Source organism: Loxodonta africana, chromosome 14 (assembly GCF_030014295.1).
Source record: "Loxodonta africana isolate mLoxAfr1 chromosome 14, mLoxAfr1.hap2, whole genome shotgun sequence".
In the NCBI taxonomy this organism is placed as follows: Eukaryota; Metazoa; Chordata; class Mammalia; order Proboscidea; family Elephantidae; genus Loxodonta; species Loxodonta africana.
In genome coordinates, this window is record NC_087355.1 from 90,079,513 (window position 1) to 90,099,346 (window position 19,834).

The window sequence follows — 19,834 nt, forward strand, 5'->3', positions numbered from 1 at the left end:
CATTCTTGCCAAATGCACATGGAACATTAACCTAGACAAACTATATTTCAGATCATAAAGCAAGTCTCGATATATTTAAAATAACTGAAATTATACAAAAAATATCTGAGCACAACATAATTAAACTATAAACCAATAACAGAAAGATATCTGAAAACATTCATATGATTTGAAAATTAAACAACACACTTCAAAATAACCACTAGTAAGGGAAATCAAAAGTGAAATGAGAAAACATTTTTAACTGGATGAAATGAAAACACGGCACATAAAAATACATACATGTAAGTAAGGCAGTGCAGAGAGGGAAATTCAGCAGTAACTGCTTATACTGGAAAAGAAGAAAGGTCTCAAGTCAATAATCTGACAAAAGCAAATTAAACCCAAAGTAATCAGAAGGAAGGAAATAATAAAGATGAACAGAAATCAATTAATTCAACATTGGATAAACAGAGAAAACTAATGAAATCAAAATCTAGTTCTTTAAAATGACCAATGAAATTGATACACTTCCAGTCAGACTAATCAAAAACAAAAAAGAGAAGATACAATCAGCAATACCAGAAGGAAGAGGGAGCACTACAGATCCTACAGGCATTAAAAGGCTACTAAAGGAACATCATGAACACCTTCATGCCAACAAATTTGAAAACTCAGGTAAAAGGGACAAGTTCCTTGAAAAACATAGAACTACCAAGACTCATTTGAAAGAAACAGATAACTTGGATAGTACTATAACATTAAAGAAATCAAATTTGTAGTTTAAATTCTTCCCATAATGAAAATGTCAGACTCAGATGGCTTCACTGGTAAATCCCACCAAATATTTAAAGGAAGAATAATACCAATTCTACACAAAGACGTTCAGAAAACAAAGTAGGAGGAAACGCTTCCCAACTCATTCCAAGACTTATTTTATAGTTATAGTAATCTACATAAGATGGTGTTGACATAAGCACATACATACAGATCAATGAAATAAATCAATATCCCACATGAAAATACAGTCAACTGATTTTAGACAAAAGTACCGAGGTAAATTCAATGGGGAAAAGGCAGTCTTTTCAACCAATGGTGCTACAAAAATTGGTTATTCATTGAACCTCAACCCAAAATTAACCAAACACAAAAATGAATTAAATATTGATCATGGACTTAAATGTAAAAGCTAAAACTATAAAATGTCTTTTAAAAATAGGACAAAAAAAATTGTTATGACCTTGTAGTAGGCAAAGACTTATTAGGTAGGATACAAAAAACAAAAACCATAAAAGAAAGCAATGATAATATCAAAAAATAAAACTTTTGATCCTCAAAAGACACTGTTAAGAAAATTAAAAGACAAGTCATAGCCTGAGAGAAAATATTCAAGATACAGATACCTTGTGACAAACCCCTTGTATCCAGAATAAAGAGCTTATATAACACAACAAGGCAAACAACCCAATATAAAATTCACAATAGATTTGAACAGACATTACACAAAAGATATACAAACGGCCAACAAACACAGGACAAGCTGTTCAACATCATGGAAATAAAAATTAAAAACTACAAATAATGAGATACCACTACACATCACCATAATTAAACCAAACCAATTGCTGTTGAGCCGATTCCAACTCATAGCAACCCTATCAGACAGAGTAGAACAGCCTCACAGAGTTTCCAAGGAGCGGGTGGTAGATTCCAACTGCCAACCTTTTGGTTAGTAGCCAAATGCTTAACCACTGCACCATCAGGGCTCTACTCACCACCACAGAAGAGCTAAAATCAAAATGCCTGACAACACCAAGTGCTGACAAGGATGTAGGGCAAGTGGAATGCTCATACGTAGCTCATGGGAATTTAAAATGGTACAACCACTTTAGAAAACAGTTTGGAAATTTCTTTAAAATTTAACTTAAACTTACCACGTGACCAGCAACTCCACTCTTAGGTATTTATCCCCCTATTGCTGGGAAAAAAAAACAAACAAACTTTCTTTTTTGGTCCACACAAAGATTTTACTCAAATGTTCATGGCACCTTTATTCATAACAGCCAAAAGCTGAAAACAATGACACCACCCATCAGCTGGGGAATGGAAACTCAACTTGTGGCATCCTAAAGGGTGGCGCACTGCCGAGCAAGAAGAAGGGGAGAATCCTGACACATGCAATAAACGTAGATGGCCCTCAAAGTATAATGCTGATGAAGAAGCTGGACACGAGAATAAACGTGGATGGTCCTCAAAGTATAAGGCTGAGGAGGAAGCCAGACACGAGAATAAACGTGGATGGTCCTCAAAGTATAAGGCTGAGGAGGAAGCCGGACACGAGAATAAACGTGGATGGTCCTCAAAGTATAAGCCTGAGGAGAAAGCCGGACACGAGAATGCAGACCAGGCGATCCCAAGCACATGAAACTCTAAAAAGGAAATGGAATGCACGGTGGCAGAAAACAAACCCATGGCTGCCTGGGCTCAGGCTGAGGTGGGATGGGGGTGACTGAGGGTTCTTTGTATCATCACTGTGGTGAGCTGCAATGGTGTGTGTTGGTGAAATGTCATTAAACCACACCCTTAAAACGGCTGCAATGTTTTCTATATAAATTATATGTCCATGAAATAGCATCCTGGGCTTCTAATGAGGGGTACAGCAGAAGCCCATGCCCAGAGCCATCTGCACCCGCTGCTTCCCCTCACCACCTGCCACCCCCACCCAGCCACGTCTCCCCAGCACCGAGCCCCCCAGGCTGGCCCATCGCCCTCCCAGCAGCCCTCTCCACCTGGCTCAGAGCTGCTTCTCCCCTCCCACAGCCAGAGTGGTCTTCCCCAGGACAAGGGCAGGGCCTGTCCAATTTTCACCCCTAGTTTCCAGACCAGGATCTGACTCACCCAGAATCCCAGGAACAAGGTGACTAAGGGAACAAGGCCATGATGGAGGGAGCCCGCAGACGCCCTGTCCTGTCACGGGCCAGGCCATACACTCACTGCCCTCCTCCTCCAGAGCACCAGCCCTGCGCCCTCTCAGAGGACATTCTCTACTCAGGCTCGCATCCCTCGACCCATAGCAAAGCCAAGTCAGCATCGCATGCCATCATCAAGGCTCTCCTGTGCAAGAAGCAGGGCCCCATCACTCCATGCCACAAACAAGGTCCTCAAGGTGAGCAGCTCACTAGGCCCAAATACAGCCCGGGCTTCCTGACCCCACATTCTGTCCCTTCTCACTTCACCCTGGGGGCCAAACGGTCACCACAGGCAGGTGGAATAGGAAAAGGAAGCAGGGGGGAAGCACAGCCCTGCTTTTGGGGGCTCCCAGCCTAGATGGAGAAACAGGGCTCTTACCCCACAGCCGGCAACGACACGGTCAGAGGGACGCCTGGGACACGGTTTCTGAGCGTCTGAGGCATTTCTCTAGGAACAGCTGGTGGGCTGGAACCACAGGGCTCCAAGGAGGTGCAGAGGCCCCCCAGAACCAGACACCCCAGGCTGGGTCCACATCCCGGAGGGAGCCTGAGAAGAGCCGCGGTCCCCCGTCCTTGGCCCCAGGCCCACCCAGAGGCGGGAGGAAACCTCACTTTCCAGATTTTACATGCACAACCCCGAGCAGCTGCACTTGCACACAGTAAGCTGCAACATGAACTTGGCAGAGCTCAGGGTGGCTTTTCACCTCCCCGCGACCCACCTGCCCTTCCTCCCGCTGCCAGCAAGATAATGGGCCTTTCTAAACCTGACCACAAAAAGCAAGGGCATCCACTTCCCTGGCCCGGAGGGTGGGTCGCATCTCCCCATCGCACTCTGTGCTATCTGCCCACTGCAGAAAGGGGAAGCAGGACATCAAACACACACGGTGACCATGCTCTACCACGAGGTCCATGCCCCCCACCTGGTCTAATCAGCGGCCCCCACTGAACCAGGGCCCAAGGGCACCTGCAGCTACGGGGGGCCTGCACTCACAGGAAGGGGAACCACCGGGGCAACAGCAAGAGGGACACTGCGCCACACAGGCACCGTCAGCACACGGCCTCCCCTCAGGAACCCCCCCTCAGCACAGGGGCCTCCCCTCAGGAACACCCCCTCAGCACAGTGCCTCCCCTCAGGAACCCCGCCTCAGCACAGGGGCCACCCCTCAGGAAGCCCCCCTCAGCACAGGGGCCTCCCCTCAGGAAGCCCCCTCAGCACAGGGACTTTCCCTCAGGAAGCCCCACTCAGCACAGGGACTTCCCCTCAGGAACCCCGCCTCAGCACAGGGGCCTCCCCTCAGGAAGCCCCCCTCAGCACAGGGACTTCCCCTCAGGAACCCCCCCTCAGCACAGGGGCCTCCCCTCAGGAAGCCCCCCTCAGCACAGGGACTTCCCCTCAGGAACCCCGCCTCAGCACAGGGGCCTCCCCTCAGGAACCCCTCCTCAGCACAGGGCCTCCCCTCAGGAACCCCCACCTCAGCACAGGGGCCTCCCCTCAGGAAGCACCCTCAGCACAGGGACTTTCCCTCAGGAAGCCCCACTCAGCACAGGGACTTCCCCTCAGGAAGCCCCCCTCAGCACAGGGACTTTCCCTCAGGAAGCCCCCCTCAGCACAGGGGCCTCCCCTCAGGAACCCCCCCTCAGCACAGGGCCTCCCCTCAGGAACCCCGCCTCAGCACAGGGACTTCCCCTCAGGAGGGCCCAGGCCTGCCCCTGCCCTAGCCACACTGCTGCCAGGAAAACCCCCACCATGATGCCACCCTGGTCTGGTGGCTCCCCTCTCTGGCGACCTCATCCTCATTCACAAGTGGGAATGCACACTAAAGGGCCAAGGTCCCGACTCAGATCCAGAGGAGGTGACAGAGCAACAACACTGCCCTGTGTGTGGCCCCAACCCTCTCCTCCAGAGACACAGGTAGGACAATGCTCTCAGTTCAAGTCTCCCAGGGATTCACACATCCCATCCTGCACTTCAGTTTCCTTCTCTGGGAATAGGGGCCACTGCAGAGGCCAGGTGGGTACCACTGAGTTCACAGTCTCAGAAATCCCAGCGCTCCGTTACCCTCCGCCAGCACACAGGCAGGGCTTGAAAGTTTTCAGAACGTCGAGTCCCACTAATGACACCCTGGATAATGGCCCCGAGGGCCCTACTGTCCCTCCTCACTGTCACTCAGGCACAACCATGGCCCCATGATGACACTGCCATCCCCACTGCCATGGACTGAACTGTCTCCCAAAAATATGTGTATCAATTTGGTTAGACCATGACTCCCAGTATTGTGTGGCTGCCCACCATTTTGTCATCTGACGTGATTTTCCTGTGTTGTAAATCCCATCGCTATGATGTTATTGAGATGGATTAGTGGCAGTTATATTGAGGAGATCCACAAGATTAGATTGTATCTTAAGCCAATCTCTTTTGAGATATAAAACAGAGAAGTCAGCAGAGAGACGGGGAGCTCACACCACCGAGAAAGCAGCGCTGGGAGCAGATCGCATCCTTTGGACTCAAGGTTCCTGCACTGAGAAGCTACTAGACCACAGGAAGACTGATGACAAGGACCTTCCTCCAGAGCCAACAGAGAAAGAAAGCCTTCCCCTGGAGCTGGTGCCCTGAATTTGGACTTCTAGCCTACTAGACTGTGTGAGAATAAACTTCTCTTTGTTAAAGCCATCCAGTTGTGGTATGTCTTAGTCATCTAGTGCTGCTACAACAGAAATACCACAAGTAGATGGCCTTAACAAAGAAAAATTTACTCTCTCACAGTCTAGTAGGTTATAAGTCCAAATTCAGGGCATCAGCTCCAGGGGATGGCTACCTCTCTCTGTTGGCTCTGGAGGAAGATTCCTTGTCATCAATCTTCCCCTGGTCAAGGAGCTTCTCAGGTGCAGGGACCTCAGGTCCGAAGGATGTGCTCTGCTCCCAGTGCTGCTTTCTTGGTGGTATCAGGCCCCCAACTCTCTGCTTGCTTCCGTTTCCTTTTTATCTCTTGAGAGATAAAAGGTGGTGCAGGCCACATCCCACGGAAACTCCCTTTACATTGGATCAGGAATGTGATCTGGGTAAGGGTGCTATAATCCCACTCTAATCCTCTTTAACACAAAATTACATTACAAAATGGAGGGCAACCATACAATACTGGAAATCACGGCCCAGCCAAATTGATACACACTACACCACCAGGGTTTCCACACACATTTTTAAGCAGACATAATTCAGTCCATGACATGGTATTTCTGTTATAGCAGCACTAGATGACTAAGACACCCACCATTGCCACCTGGGCATGGCCATGGACCTGACAACACTGCTGCCCCCATCACTGCCACCCAGGCATGGCCATGGCCCCTGACCAGGCTGTCTGCCCTCTGGAAGCACGCAGCTGAGCCTCTGCAGCTTTTAAGAATGAACCACCAGTCCTCACACAGCACAGAGCAGAAAAGGGGGTCAGGGTGAAGGTGGGGCTCTGCTCCCAAGCACAGGGCACACCATTAGAAGCAGCCATTCTCCCCAACCCTGCTAGGAAGGGGGCTGTGCGCCAACTGTGCCAAAAGGAGCAGCTACGTGATGATGTCCTCCCTGCCACACTGAGGCGCTAGTGAGGCCCCGCCCAGGCCACGTCCATGTCTGCCCCTCGTCCACGCACGACCCAGTAGAGGACCGAGCACCTGCTGGCTCCACTCCCGGGCTGCACCAGCTCTGCCCAATCCAGCAGTGCAGACGCCTCCGTCCTCATCGATCCCGGGCTCCGGCCGGGTCCAAGCTGACGTCCTGATGGGGGTCTCGGACTGACCTGCTACAGCCCATGCTCTAGGGACCCCACCCCACCCCAGATGGCAGGACAGGCTGAGCAGCTCCACAGCAGAACAGCACCCAGCATCCCATCTCTGCATGGCTGAAGCCTGGGGTAGGGACACACAGCGCCGTGATCCCCGTCCAGCTAAGCGGAGAGTAGGGGAGGGGGCAGCTGCTGCTGCTGCGACTTAGGAGGCGGTCCCCACTGCCAGAAGTGTGGCCTGTGGGCCACAGCACCGTCTGCACCTTGTACCTGTTCCCCAGCACCTGACTGCCCCCCACTCTGAGCGCCCCCAGTGACGGCCTGGCAGCGAGCCTTCCTTGGAGAAGACGGACCCCAGCCAAGATGTTCTGCACCGACTGCCAGGGGAGACACTCTGTCCGAGCCTCAGGGGCCACAGGGAAAGGGGAGGAGGTAGAGAGAGGCCCCTCTCCCAGGTCTCAATCTGCCTGTCTCCACCTTTCGGTGGAGCACATGTATCCAACCGCAGGCTGAAACCCAGGTCATAGGTCTAATAAGTCACAATGAGGAATTTCTTAGGAAGGGATGGGATGGAGCAGAACGGGACAGGAGAGTGTCGGCAAGGACAGCCCAACACAGGAAGTGCTGCCTTGAAAACCCTGCATTTAAATTGTGTGTGCGTAACTGGGCTGCAACAGATAACACATGTCTCACTAGGGGTCATGATCCCATGTCTGACCCAGCTGACTTTGGGGGCTCCTCTCATTACTTGGTGTGGGCTCACCTCTCAGCGACAGGAGAAGGAAAAGGGCTAAGGCCAGAGCTAAGCAGGAAGTGTCAATTTTCTTCTCAAGCTCCCTCAGTACTTTAAAAATGTTGGCCAAGTGTAAGAACAGATGCATGGATGGGTGAATTACTGAATGGGTAAGAGAAAGAATGGAGAAAAATGGTGCAGATGATGATGGTGATAGGGACAAAGAGGAAGAAGAAAATGGAGGAAAAGGAAGAAGGGGAGGGGGAAGGGAAGGGGGAGGGGGAAGAAGGGGAGGGCAGAGGGGAGGGGGAGGAGAGAAGAAGGTCCCTGTGGAGGATAATGAGGAGGAGGAGGAGGTCCAGGAGCAGGAGAAGGGAGGAGGTCCCTGTGGAAGGGGTGGAGGAGGGGGAAAGGGAAGGAGGAAGGGGAAAGGGAGGGGGAGGGGGAGGGGGAGGGGGAGGGGGAGGAGGTTCTGTGCAGGAGGAGAACGGGTGGGCAGCTGACAGTGGGACACAATCAGGGCCCTGCAGCAGAGGCCAGGAGAGGGCTGACCCTGTGGGCCAAGCCTGGCCGGAACTCACCTCGGGGCAGCTCCAGGCCGAAGCCCTCAGGGGTCAGGGCCTGGCTGGAGAAGGTCTTGGCCACCACCTGCTCCACGGGGGTGAGGGTCAGGGCCTGGGGCTTGCCAGCGCTGATGCCAGGCCCGGGGACTGCCTTGCGCAACTCGCCCAGCTTGCGCCGCACCACGGCTCTCAGGTCCCGCCACTTGTGCTTGAGGTCGACGACGTCGCGGTGGCAGTAGCCGAGCGCGTTCACAGCCTGCAGGATGCGGCTCCACACACGGTACTTGCGGGCTGGCTCGGCCTTGAGCAGCCCAGTGCCGAACAGCAGCTGGTGGTGCTTGCTGACCTTGGCCACCAGGACCTCTGTCTCCTGCGGGCAGAAGTTGGGCTTCCTCTTCTTGGCCCGGGCAGCGCTGGGCCCTGCCATGTGGCCCAGCGGCCCAGCGACCTCGGTGGGCTCCGGCACCCAGCTGCCTTCTGGAGTGACCTCTGGTCCTGGAACAGCACCAAAAGGCGAGTGTTGGAAGGGGCTGGCCGGCGGGGCGGCGGCTGCTCCAGTGTCATCAGGGCGCCTCCACGTGGCTTCTGCTTCAGGGTGCCGCTGCCCTCCCAACCCGCCCTGCCTGCTGTTGTCCAGAGCTTTGGCCTGGCTGGGTGCCACTAAAAATCCTGGGCCACTGTGTCCCCATCTCCAAACAGGATCACACTGTGGTCTGCTCTGCACCCATGGGGTAAAGGGACAAGACATGGGGTGGCCGGCCCTGCCCTCCACCATTCCCTGTCCTCAGGCCAGGTTGGCTGCCCCTGCACACCCAGCCGGGGCCCAGCCCTCTCTGCACAGCCCAGGACCCCTGCACCTCCTGGAGACTCTGTGCTCAAGAACCCTCTGGGGACGCGGCCCATTCCCTGTCTGGCCTGGGGAGCCCCTGGGAGGGCTGTCCTCACCCCCCACAACACACGACAGAGCCCCTCTGTGATCCACAGCCCTCCTCTCCAGCTCCTGGCACAGGGTCCCAGGCGAGGTCCCTCTGCCTCCACCTGCGTGTGCTCCCTCACCCCTCACACCGTGCCCTCCTGAGGGTGAGGCCCAGGCCTCTAGGTGGCACCCCTCATTCTGCACCATAGAAGGCTCCACAAGGTCAGAGGCTGGCTCCCCCGTGAACCCACAGCCTTCCAAATAAATGCCTGGTCCCCAACCTGCTCGTACCTCTGGAGGACAGGGACATTGTCGCCCCACTGAAGGGCCCGGAACGCAGATCATGTCTCAGCCCCACCCAAGGAGAAGCATTCAGGGGCAGCAGCTCTACCCCCTTCCTTGTCCCCACCCCAGAAGCCCCCCAGACAAAGACCCCTGCTGGCCTACCTCTCCAGGGCCCCTCACACCTCTCAGCATGGAGGCCTGCCTGCTGCACCCCCGCCCAGCCCCGCAGGGAGACCCTGTTCCAGGACACAGCCCCATGCACCCCAATTCGGGGTGCAGGCCCCTCACTTTCTCCTGTGCGTCTAATTCAGCGCCTGTGGCCCTGCCTGCATGCCACACCCCTCCGCTGCCTGCCAGCCTCTCCACAGGGGGAAAGGCTACGGGGCCCAAGTCAGCCTCTGCCCCCTCTCAGCTCAACGCTGCCAAGGCACCTCGCCTGAACCCCAGCTTCCATTCCTCCCGGCCTCTCCAAGTAGCCTTTCCGAGACCCCAGCCCCGCACCCGAGGGGAAGTACCTCGCTTCCGGGCCCACAGGCCTCTGGGCATGCCCACCGCTGGCCCCATGTGGCCTTCCCCATCCTTCCCCACACGGGCCTCCTGTGGGCTACGTTCTGGCGACGGGCAGGGGAAGTGGCGGATTCCATACTCCGTCCAACACTTAGCGCACTCTACGACAACAAGGACATCCACGATTACTCCCGCCAGCCACAGTGCGGCAGCACAGTCCCACAAGGGCAAGAGGGTCATGCCCGGGAAACCTCCCCCAGGAAGTCTGCCCTGGTTGCCTTGGCCCAGGAACGTCCCCTTCTCTGGCCCTGCCAGCACCGAGCTCAGAAGTTGAGATGTTTGGAACCTCTCTCTGAATTCAGCTGTCTTGAAAGGTTATCTTAACCAGGTGGCCCCCCGGCAGAGCCCCTCGAATGTGGTCTGCAGACCAGGTGGGTTGCGACAGGTGCTACCAGCCTGTGACAAACGAAGTGCAAAAACAGAGAATAAGGTTTTGGAGACTTTTACCGTGGTTCAAAACTTCCGCAGCATTCAAGCACATGATGGTTTTCCTGCACTTTAGGGAAGTCCTGTTCCATGCCGTACCTATGCCTCTCCACCGTGGCCGAGAGCTGTGAGGAGGTGCAGTCGGCCCCTTCACACTCCCCGCGTCCAGACGGCTCCCAGCGCAGGGTCGGGCTCAGGGAGAACGCTCTGCATTTTCACTCTGGTATTTGTTTACTCAAAAACATTGTTGGGCACGTTTGTCTGAAATTCATCGATCCTAAGATGCACATTCTAGAAATATTTTAACATCTCTGGAACTGAGATGTGCTTTTCAGTTCATGGTACCTTAGACTTGATCGTTCACGGTGTGTACACAGAGGCCACAAAACACCCGTGTGCCTGTCCCTGGTCTGTGTGGCTCCTTTTCTCCGGGGTCCCTCCTATAAGAGATAGGAGGCGGTTTCAAAGAAGACAGGCTGCAGTGGGTGGTGGGTGATGCAGCAGATGCATTTTCTGGCCACGACAACAGCCTCTGCAGGGTCCCCAGCTGCCATGGCTGGCCCTGGGCTGTGATGCAGCTCTTTGGAGATGCCCTGTGTCTCAAAGCTGCCAGCTCCACATCCCCGCCTGAGAGACAGCACCCTGGTCAGCCTGTGCCCTGTGTCCTTCTGAGGGGAGACTGCAGCCAGCGCCATGGGCATAGAGGGACTGCCCCTTGGGGTGGGAGAGATCCCAGAAGGCCACCGTCCCTCCCTCCGGCTCCAGGCAGGGCTGCCCACACCACACAGGCACGCTGCTGGTTCCACCAACTAAGAGAGAGACCCTCACCTCTTGCTCACCCAGCAGCCTCCTGCTCCTGGAATTCGGACCACTCTCCTCTGAGCGCCAGGGGACAGGGCAGGACAGGAGCCAAGCTAAGCACATGTCCACAGAGCATCCAGAAGTTTCCTTCAGCACCTAGTACAGGCGCACGCCATGCTCGCGCAGGCAGGGCAGGGTCATGCAGCATAGAAGGCACTCGATGGCCAATCCCTCACTCGTTCCCTCACTCACTCACTCACTCAGGGGCCGTCTCACCGGGGAAGCCCAGCACACGTGCCTGCAATGGCTCCGTCCTGGGCTGGGGTTTGCTCCACCGCTCCCCTAAGCTGGATCTTGACTCGTATCCAAGTCGCATCTCATAAACCACCTGCCGCCAGCTCTGTCCATCACTCTGCTCGTATCCTCGGGGTCCAGAGGCATGGCTGGGCCTGGAGAGGGAACGTTCTGGAGTCCTGGTGTGGCTGGTGCTGCCATGTGCTCCTGCAAGTGGGGACAGCCTCTCCTCCATTCCAAGGCTGTTCCCAGGCTATTCCCCTCACCGACCACTGCTCCATCACAGCCAGGGTAGCATCTCACTGCTCTTTTCATGTCTGCGTTTCTGGTCTCCAGTGGGACTCGGAAGCCATCTACTCATCCCATCTGTTCAAGACCTAGCCTGTTATTATGGAGATTTGGGAGTTTCTTCCTATTTATTGGAGTTTCCATCCATAGATGGAAACCCTGGTAGCATAGTGGTTAAGAGCTATGGCTGCTAACCAAAAGGTCAGCAGTTCGAATCCACCAGGCACTCCGTGGAAACCGTATGGGGCAGTTCTACTCTGTCCTATAGGGTCGCTATGAGTCAGAATCGATTCGACGGCAACACGTTTGGTTTAGCTTGGTTTAATCTATGATGGTTAAAAAAAAGGAGCCCTGGTGGCACAGTGGTTAAGCGCCCAGCTACTAAAGCCAAAAGGTCAGCGGTTTGAACCCACTAGCCGCTCCGTGGGAGAAAGATGTGGCAGTCTGTTCCTGTAAAGATTACAGCCTTGGAAACCCTCGGGGGCAGTTCTACTCTGTCCTATAGGGGCGCTGACTTGGAATGGACTTGACAGCAGTGAGTTCTATGTAGGTAACAACCCGACAGCTGGCTTTTGCTGCATCTGTTTATGATGGAGAGAGATCACAAAGTGAGGCTCCACACAGTTACCACGGGGTCGCCACGATGACCTGAGTTATACAAGGGAAACCACTGGGCCCACAGCAAACAAAAAAATGCTCAGTTGCTGAGTCGATTCCAACTCGCCGCGACCCTATGTGTGCAGAGTAGAACTGCTCCACAGGGTCCTCGAGGCTGTGCCCTTTCGGAAGCAGATCTCCAGGCCTGTCTTCAGAGGTGCCTCTGGGTGGGTTGGAACGGCCAACCTTTTGGCTAGTTGTCTAGCATTCTGGTAGAAGTGGCCGCTTCTGCACACGGTAGGTCTATCACTGATGGGGGTCTCTTCCAGGCCCACTGCCCTGCCCGGAAGGCCTTCCACAGCTCTTACCTGCCCCTAAGGCTCAGCCCCAGCCACTTCCCCAAGAAGCCTTCCCAGGTCAGCCAGGCAAGAGCCACCATGTTCTCTGGGGAGGCCTGGCTCTTACTTGACTCAGAATCTTGGGGGCATTTTGTGGTTTTATCTCATGTCCCCAGTGCAGCCTAACCTGAGGGTGGAGACAAGTTATAATCATCTCTGTGCACTGCTCGGTAAAGAGACACGGGACCAGAGTCCCAGCTGGCATCCCCAAAGCAGCCCCCAGTGTGAACACTGTTCAGGCAATCAGGAAAATAAAGGTCATCTTCTGACAGAAATGCAATTAAGTTAGAAATAACTCTTCAAAGACAACCAGAAAAAGACACGCATGTTTTGGAATTATAAAAATACTTCTAAATAACTCATGGCCAAGATGAAATCATAAGGAAAATTAGAAAACATTTAGAATTGAACAATCACAAATATACTATATATTAAAAATGTCTCATGTTCAACTAAAGTCGTGATTATGTGAAAATTTATCATCGTAAATGCTTTCATTAGAAGATAATAAAGCCTGGGTGTTAATAAGATAAGCATTCAAATTGGGAGTAAGAAAAATGAAAAGCATCGACTCAAAAGAGAAGGAGGAAAATAACAAAAATACGAGAAGAAATTAATCAAATTTAAAAGCCAACATATAATAGAAAAGATCAAGAAAACCAAGCCAGTTCTTTGCAAAAACTTTATAAAATTGCTAAGTCTCTGTCAATGTTGATTTTAAAAAATAAATAAAAATAAGGAAGCACAAACAGATAACATTAGGAAAAAAGGAATATGAGTCAGATATTGCCAACATTAACAACAATAAACCACGACCGCCACACAGCTAACCCTGACACAGCCCTGACTGTGAACCTGGCACAGTCTACATGCTTTTAGGTGTGCGCTCGTTCCGTCTTCACAGCAGCCCCGTGACACAGTCTGTTATCACCCACACATTCAGACGGTCACACACGCAGCTAGTAAGCGGCAGAGCAGGCCGGGATTGGAAACACAGCAGGCCAGTTTCCGAGCCCAGGCCCTTACTCGCTACGCGGTACTGCCCCAGTGCCATACTTGACAATGGGAGGCTGTGGTGAACAATTTTATTCCAAATTTATTTTATTTTATTTTATTGACATTTAGATGAAAGAGAAACAGTTCCAGAAAAACGCAACGTAGCAAAACTGACTCAAGAAGAAATGGAGGCCTTGAATAGCTCCTTATACCTAGACAATCGGAAATGGAAGTCAAAAATTTTTCCACAAAGAAAACACCAGGCCCAGATAGTTTTATAGCAAAACTCCAAAACATTCAAGAAATACACAATTCCACGCTTCCACAAACTCACAGAGACACGGTCACCGCTTCCACGCCACTCTATTAGAGGCTTCAGCCAGCTCCGGACAGTAAGAAAATAAATAAAAGATGAAAAAATTGAAAAAGAAAAAACTGTCATAAGTCACAAATGATATTATCTATACAGAAAACTCAAAAGAATCTACAGAAAAAATATTACAAGTAATAAAGGCTTGGCAGAATGGCTGGATATAAAATCAGTGAACAAAAGTCGATTACGCTGTACAAGAAATAAACTCGTTTTCAAAAAATAAACTTCAAGAAAGGAAGAAAGTGCAGACGTGGGGAGCCCAGAGATCAGGAGACTTAAAAGGCAAACCAGCCAACGGCAACATGGGATCGTGTGTTTGCATCCTGATTCAAACAAGCAACTGTTAAAAAAAAAAAAAGGTGACGTTTATGATGCAAGTGAAAATCTGCACGGCGGATATCTTTGTTGCTAAATTTCAGACACTATAATGGTATTTCGGTTATGTTAAAAAGGAGTCTTCTGGTTCCTCAAAAGTCAAACACAGAATTGTCATATGACCCAGAAATCCCACTCCTCAGTTTATTCACAAAAATCAAACACAGAATTGTCATGTGACCCAGAAATGCCACTCCTCGGTTTATTCACAAAAGTCTTGAAAGCAGAGACGTGAACAGACAGCTGAGCACCAGTGACCACCGTAGCACTAACCACGACAGCCAGAAGGCAGCTGACTGGACCAAGAGCACGTGGCACACACACCATGGAGTGTTAGTCAGCCATAAAGAGAAACGGAGTCCTGATACACACTACGACGTGGGTCAACCCTGAAAGCATCATGCTCAGCGAAAAAAACCAGAAGAGAAGGACGAACACTGTATGACCCCATTGATATGAAATATCTGGACAGGCAAGCACAGAGGCCCAAGGTCATTAGTGGTTACCAGGGGCTGGGGGTGAGAGGCACGGGCAGTTATTGCTGATGAAATATTGAGCTTCTGCTTAAAAAAAAAACCCGCTGTGGTCGAATCAATTCTGACTTATATTGACTGTATGGGACAGAACAGAACTGCCCCATAGGGCTCCAAGGAGTGGCTGGTGGATTGGAACTGCCGACCTTTTGGTTAGCAGCTGTGGCTCTTCACCACTGGGCCACCAGGGCTCCTGAGTTTCTGCTTAGGGGGACGGGGAACATTTGGACAAGGACAGTGGTGACGGCTGCACAGCACGGCAAGCGTAACTGCTGTCACTGAATGGTACGCACAAAACAAAAGCTGAAATGGCAAATGTTTCCTTATATCTATTAGAAGAGAAAAAGAAAAAATACCAAAAAAAAGGAGACCTTCTCTTTTAGAGATAAAACCAATTGCTGTCGAGATGCCCCGACTTACGGTGACCCCACGTGGGTCGGAGTAGCACTGTGCTCCGCAGGGTTTTCAACGGCTGATTCTCCCGAAGCAGACTGCCGGGACCTTCTCCCGAGGTGCTTCGAACCACCAGCCTTTTGGTTAGCAGCAAGGGCGCTAACTGCTGCCACCAGCCAGGGACTCCTTTTGGAGGCGCAGCCTGAATACTTGGAGATGAGATGACTGACGTCTGGTATCTACTTCACAACGACACCGAAGGCGGAGCAGCTGAGGGCACAAATGAGGCTGTGCTGGCCGCGAGCTGATGACGGACGGGGCTGCGCTGGGCTCATTACGTTCCTCTGTCTCTTTATGCACACAACTTAAATTTTCCATATTTAGAAAGTTAAAAAGTAAAATATTCAAAAATAAACAAAATTTCTAGGCTTTCTTTAAAAAAAAAAAATCAGAAACAAAAAACTATGTGCATACACACCAGCAACAAACATTTGTAAACTGTGATATTCAGAACAGCACCGTTTATAATAGCAGCAAATCTTTTTTATTTTGTTAGAGAAGATGTAAGATCTTTATGGATAAAAATATAAAACTTTATTGAAACCGTTACAGAGGCCTCATAAACACAAAGACAACATGTGCGTGGACTGGAAGGCTTGGAACGAGAAGGATGCCGGCTCCCCTCACATTAACCCAGTGGATACAAAGCAAATGCAACGGAAATCCCAGTGGAGTGACAAGGCGATTCACAAATTTATGGTCAACAACCAAGGGCCAAAAATAGCTAAGACATTACCATAGAAAAACCAATGAGGGCCACTCGCCCTAAAAGATGTCAAGAATTATTATCAAGCCATCGTAATGAAGATGGAGCCTGGCACAGGACTAGAAAATTGACCAGAGAAACCTTTATCACAGGGCTGGCATTGCAGGTCTGCAGAAAAGGGACAGAATTTTCCATAAATAGTTCTGGGACAACTTATAATTCAAATAGAGAAAACTGAAATTAGAATTCCCATCACTCTACCTCACATGGTATATGAAAATCTGTTCCAGGTGAATTCAAGACTTAAATACGAAAAAAAACATAAAATCGTTAGAGAAAAGTAAAGGATAACACAGTTGTAATTTTGTGGTAGAATTTATCCAACTAAACAGAAAAAGGCAAGTCGTAACAGAAATGATTGATAAATTCAAGCATTTTGTAACTAAGAACTTACGTTCATCACCACCCCCTACTCAGAGAGAATCTTTGCAACACATCGAACTCACAAGGGCATCATTATAGAATATACAAAGAAACCTTGCAAATTATAAGAACGAGACAAATCCAAAAGAAAAGTCAACAGAAGGAGATAACCATAGGAGAAACCCAAATGCCCGATAAACATACGCGGAGATGCGCAATCCCACTAGTTACCCAGAGAAAAAAAAGTACAAACAGAGGACGACGCCGTTTCATGCCCACCAGACCGGCCACAAAGAAAATGCCTGACAGGATGTGGTGCTGACAAGTAGCGCAAAGAGAAATCAGAAGTGCTGCTGGGCGGAGCGGGTGTTTCTCCTGAAGGTGGGAGTGCACTGGCCTGGTTGCAGTGATCCCTTCCAGAGGTGGAAAAATTCAGCCACATCAATGACAAGAGCTGTGGGAGTGAGCACTGAGCAGGACCGCCGTGACGCGTGAAGCAGGACCCAGCCTAAGTGTCCCTCACACGGAGAGTAGGTGCAGGCCCTTGGTGCACGCACACCATAAAACATGGAGCCACAAGACAAGCAGAAGGGTTACAGTTCCACGCAGCCATGCCACAGCTGCCCAGCAAACTGCAGAACACCACAGACACCACAAGGAGCCCTGGTGGCACAGAAAGCACATGCACGCTGCGAACCAAAAGATCAGTGGTTCAAACCCACCCAGCGGCTCCGCAGGAGAAAGACCTGTCCGTCTGCTCCCCTAAAGATTACAGCCTAGAAAACTCTACGCAGGCAGTTTTACTCTATCACATGGGGTCGCTGAGTCGGAATCAACTCAATGGCACCCAACAACAAAGACAACCAATAGTATGATTCCTTACATAAAGCTCTCACACACACACACAACCCTCAACAGAGACTATTCAGGGACATAAACACATTGAAGTCAGGCTACGAAGGGGGCAGGGAAGTGATAAATCCACTGTTCAGGGAGAGGAGGAAAAGAGATGGGGCAGGGAAATGGTGGTGGTTACCTGGGTGTCTGAGTCAGTAACCCTTAAAATATGTATTACATACATACCCACTGCCGTCGAGTACCCATTCATGTATACACGCCCACGGACACATACATGTGTTAGTATATGTGTACATATAGGTGCATATATGTATATGTTTACCCATGTGCGTGTGTGTATAGACGTGTATATATGTTTATATATGGATATGTATGCATATGTGTGTATATATGTGTATGTAGGTGTACATGTACATATACATATTTGTGGTTATACATATGTAAGAAAACCCAAACTAAACCTATTGCCATGGTGTTGATTCCAACTCATGGCAATTACTATAAATAATAAATATATATAAAAAAAAAATATATATATATATATATACACACTACTATAATACACGTACTCATCTGTCAGTTTATCATACTGTGGAGGTTTGCATGTCGCTGTGATGCTGGAAAATATGCCAGCAGTATTTCAAATACCAACAGGATTACCCATGGTGGACATGTCCCAGCGGGGCTTGCAGACTACGGCAGACCAGGAAGAAAAACCTAGTGGGCGACCCACTTCTAAAACAACTGGCCAGTGAAATCGTTATAAATAGCAGCAAAACATTATCTGTAACAGTGCTGGAAGACGAGCCCCTCAGGCTGGAAGGCACTCAAAAGACGACAAGGGAAGAGCTGTCTCCTCAAAGTAGAGTTGGCCTTAATGCCGTCGATGGAGTCAAGCTTTTGGGACCTTCATCTGCTGATGTGGCACGACTCAAAATGAGAAGAAACAGCTGCAAACATCCGTTAATAATCGGAACGTAGAACGTACAAAGTACGAATCTAGGAAAACTGGAAGTTGTCAGACATGAAATAGAACACTCGAAGACAGATATCTTAGGCATTAGTGCTGAAATGGGCTGGTATTTGCCATTTTGAATCAGACAGTCATACTGTCTACTATGCTGCGATTGACAAACTGAAGAGGAATGGTGTCACATTCACTGTCAAAAAGAACATTTCAAGCTCTATCCTGAAGTACGATGCTGTCAATGATAGGATAATATCCACACACATACACAGAAGACCAGTTACCACGGCTATTATTTAAATTAACTCACCAACTACTAATGCCAAAGATGAAGAAACTGAAGATTCTTACCAGCTTCTGCAGTCTGAACTTGATCAACCCTGCAGACAAGATGCACTGGTGATTGGAATGTGAAAGGTGGAAACAAAGAAGAAGAAACAGCAGCTGGAAAACACGTACTTCGTGAAAAAAGGACGTCGGAGATCACATGATAGGCTTTTGCAAGAGCAATGACCTATTCACTGGAAATATCTTTATTCAACAACAAAAACAGCGACTATACACATGGACCTCAGCAGATGGAACACATATGAATCAAACTGACTACATCTGTCGAAAGAAACAATGGAGAAGCTCATATCATCAGTCAGAACAAGGCCAGGGGCCAACTGAGAGATAGACCATCAACTGCTCACATGCAAGTTCAAGTTCAAGCTGAAGGAGATTAAAATAAGTCCACAAGAGCCAAAGTACAATATTGAGTATATCTCACCCGAATTTAGAGACCATCTCAAGAAGAAATTTGATGCGTTGAACACTAATGACAAAAGACCAGACAAGTTGTGGGATGACATCAAGGATATCATATATGAAGAGAGCAAAAGGCCATTAAAAAGACAGGAAAGAAAGAAAAGACCAAAATGAATGTCAGAAGAGACTCTGAAGCTTGCTCTTGAATGCACAATAGCTAAAGCAAATTGAAGAAATAATAAGTAAAAGAGCTGAACAGAAGATTTCAAAGGGTGGCTTGAAAAGACAAAGTATTATAATAACATGCACAAAGACCTGGAGATAGAAAACCAAAAGGAAGAACATGGTCGGCATTTCTCAAGCTGAAAGAAGTAAAAAAATTCAAGCCTCAAGTTTCACTATTGAAGGATTCCTTGGGGCAGTACTGAATGACACAGGAAGCATCAAAAGAAGATGGAAGGAATATAGAGTCACTGTACCAAAAAGGATTGGCTGATGTTCAACCATTTCTGGAGGCAGCATGTGATCAAGAACCAGTGGTACCGAAGGAAGAAGTCCAGGCTGCATTGAAGGCGTTGGCAAAAAACAAGGTTCCAGGAATTGACAAAATACCAACTGAAATGTTTCAACAAACAGATGCAGAACTGGAAGTGCTCACTCGTCTATGCCAAGAAATCTGGAAGACAGCTACCTGGCCAACTGACTGGGAGAGATACATATTTGTGGCCCATTCCAAAGAAAGGTGATCCAACCAAATGCAGAAATTATTAAACTATATAATTAATATCACATACAAGTAAAATTTTGC

At 49.8% G+C, this 19,834-nt stretch overlaps 1 protein-coding gene across 10 annotated transcripts in view; it reads right to left on the minus strand.

The window, feature by feature from the left end:
• Positions 1-19,834, minus strand: part of TSNARE1 (t-SNARE domain containing 1) — a 226,749-nt gene that overhangs the window by 147,676 nt on the left and 59,239 nt on the right. For 8 of the 10 annotated variants that reach the window (XR_010317843.1, XM_064268138.1, XM_064268140.1 and 5 more), the window contains exons 3-4: positions 9,737-9,889; positions 8,039-8,515 (exon numbers count right to left, since the gene is read on the minus strand). Coding sequence is in view for 9 of the 10 variants with exons in the window: in XM_064268138.1 (XP_064124208.1) it covers positions 8,039-8,515; positions 9,737-9,889 (630 nt within the window). In the remaining variant the exon portion in view is untranslated. Of the gene's footprint in view, positions 1-8,038; positions 8,516-9,736; positions 9,890-10,006; positions 10,185-10,313; positions 11,465-19,834 lie in introns of all 10 variants that reach the window. The other 2 variants (XM_064268135.1, XM_064268134.1) reach the window with 2 other exon arrangements.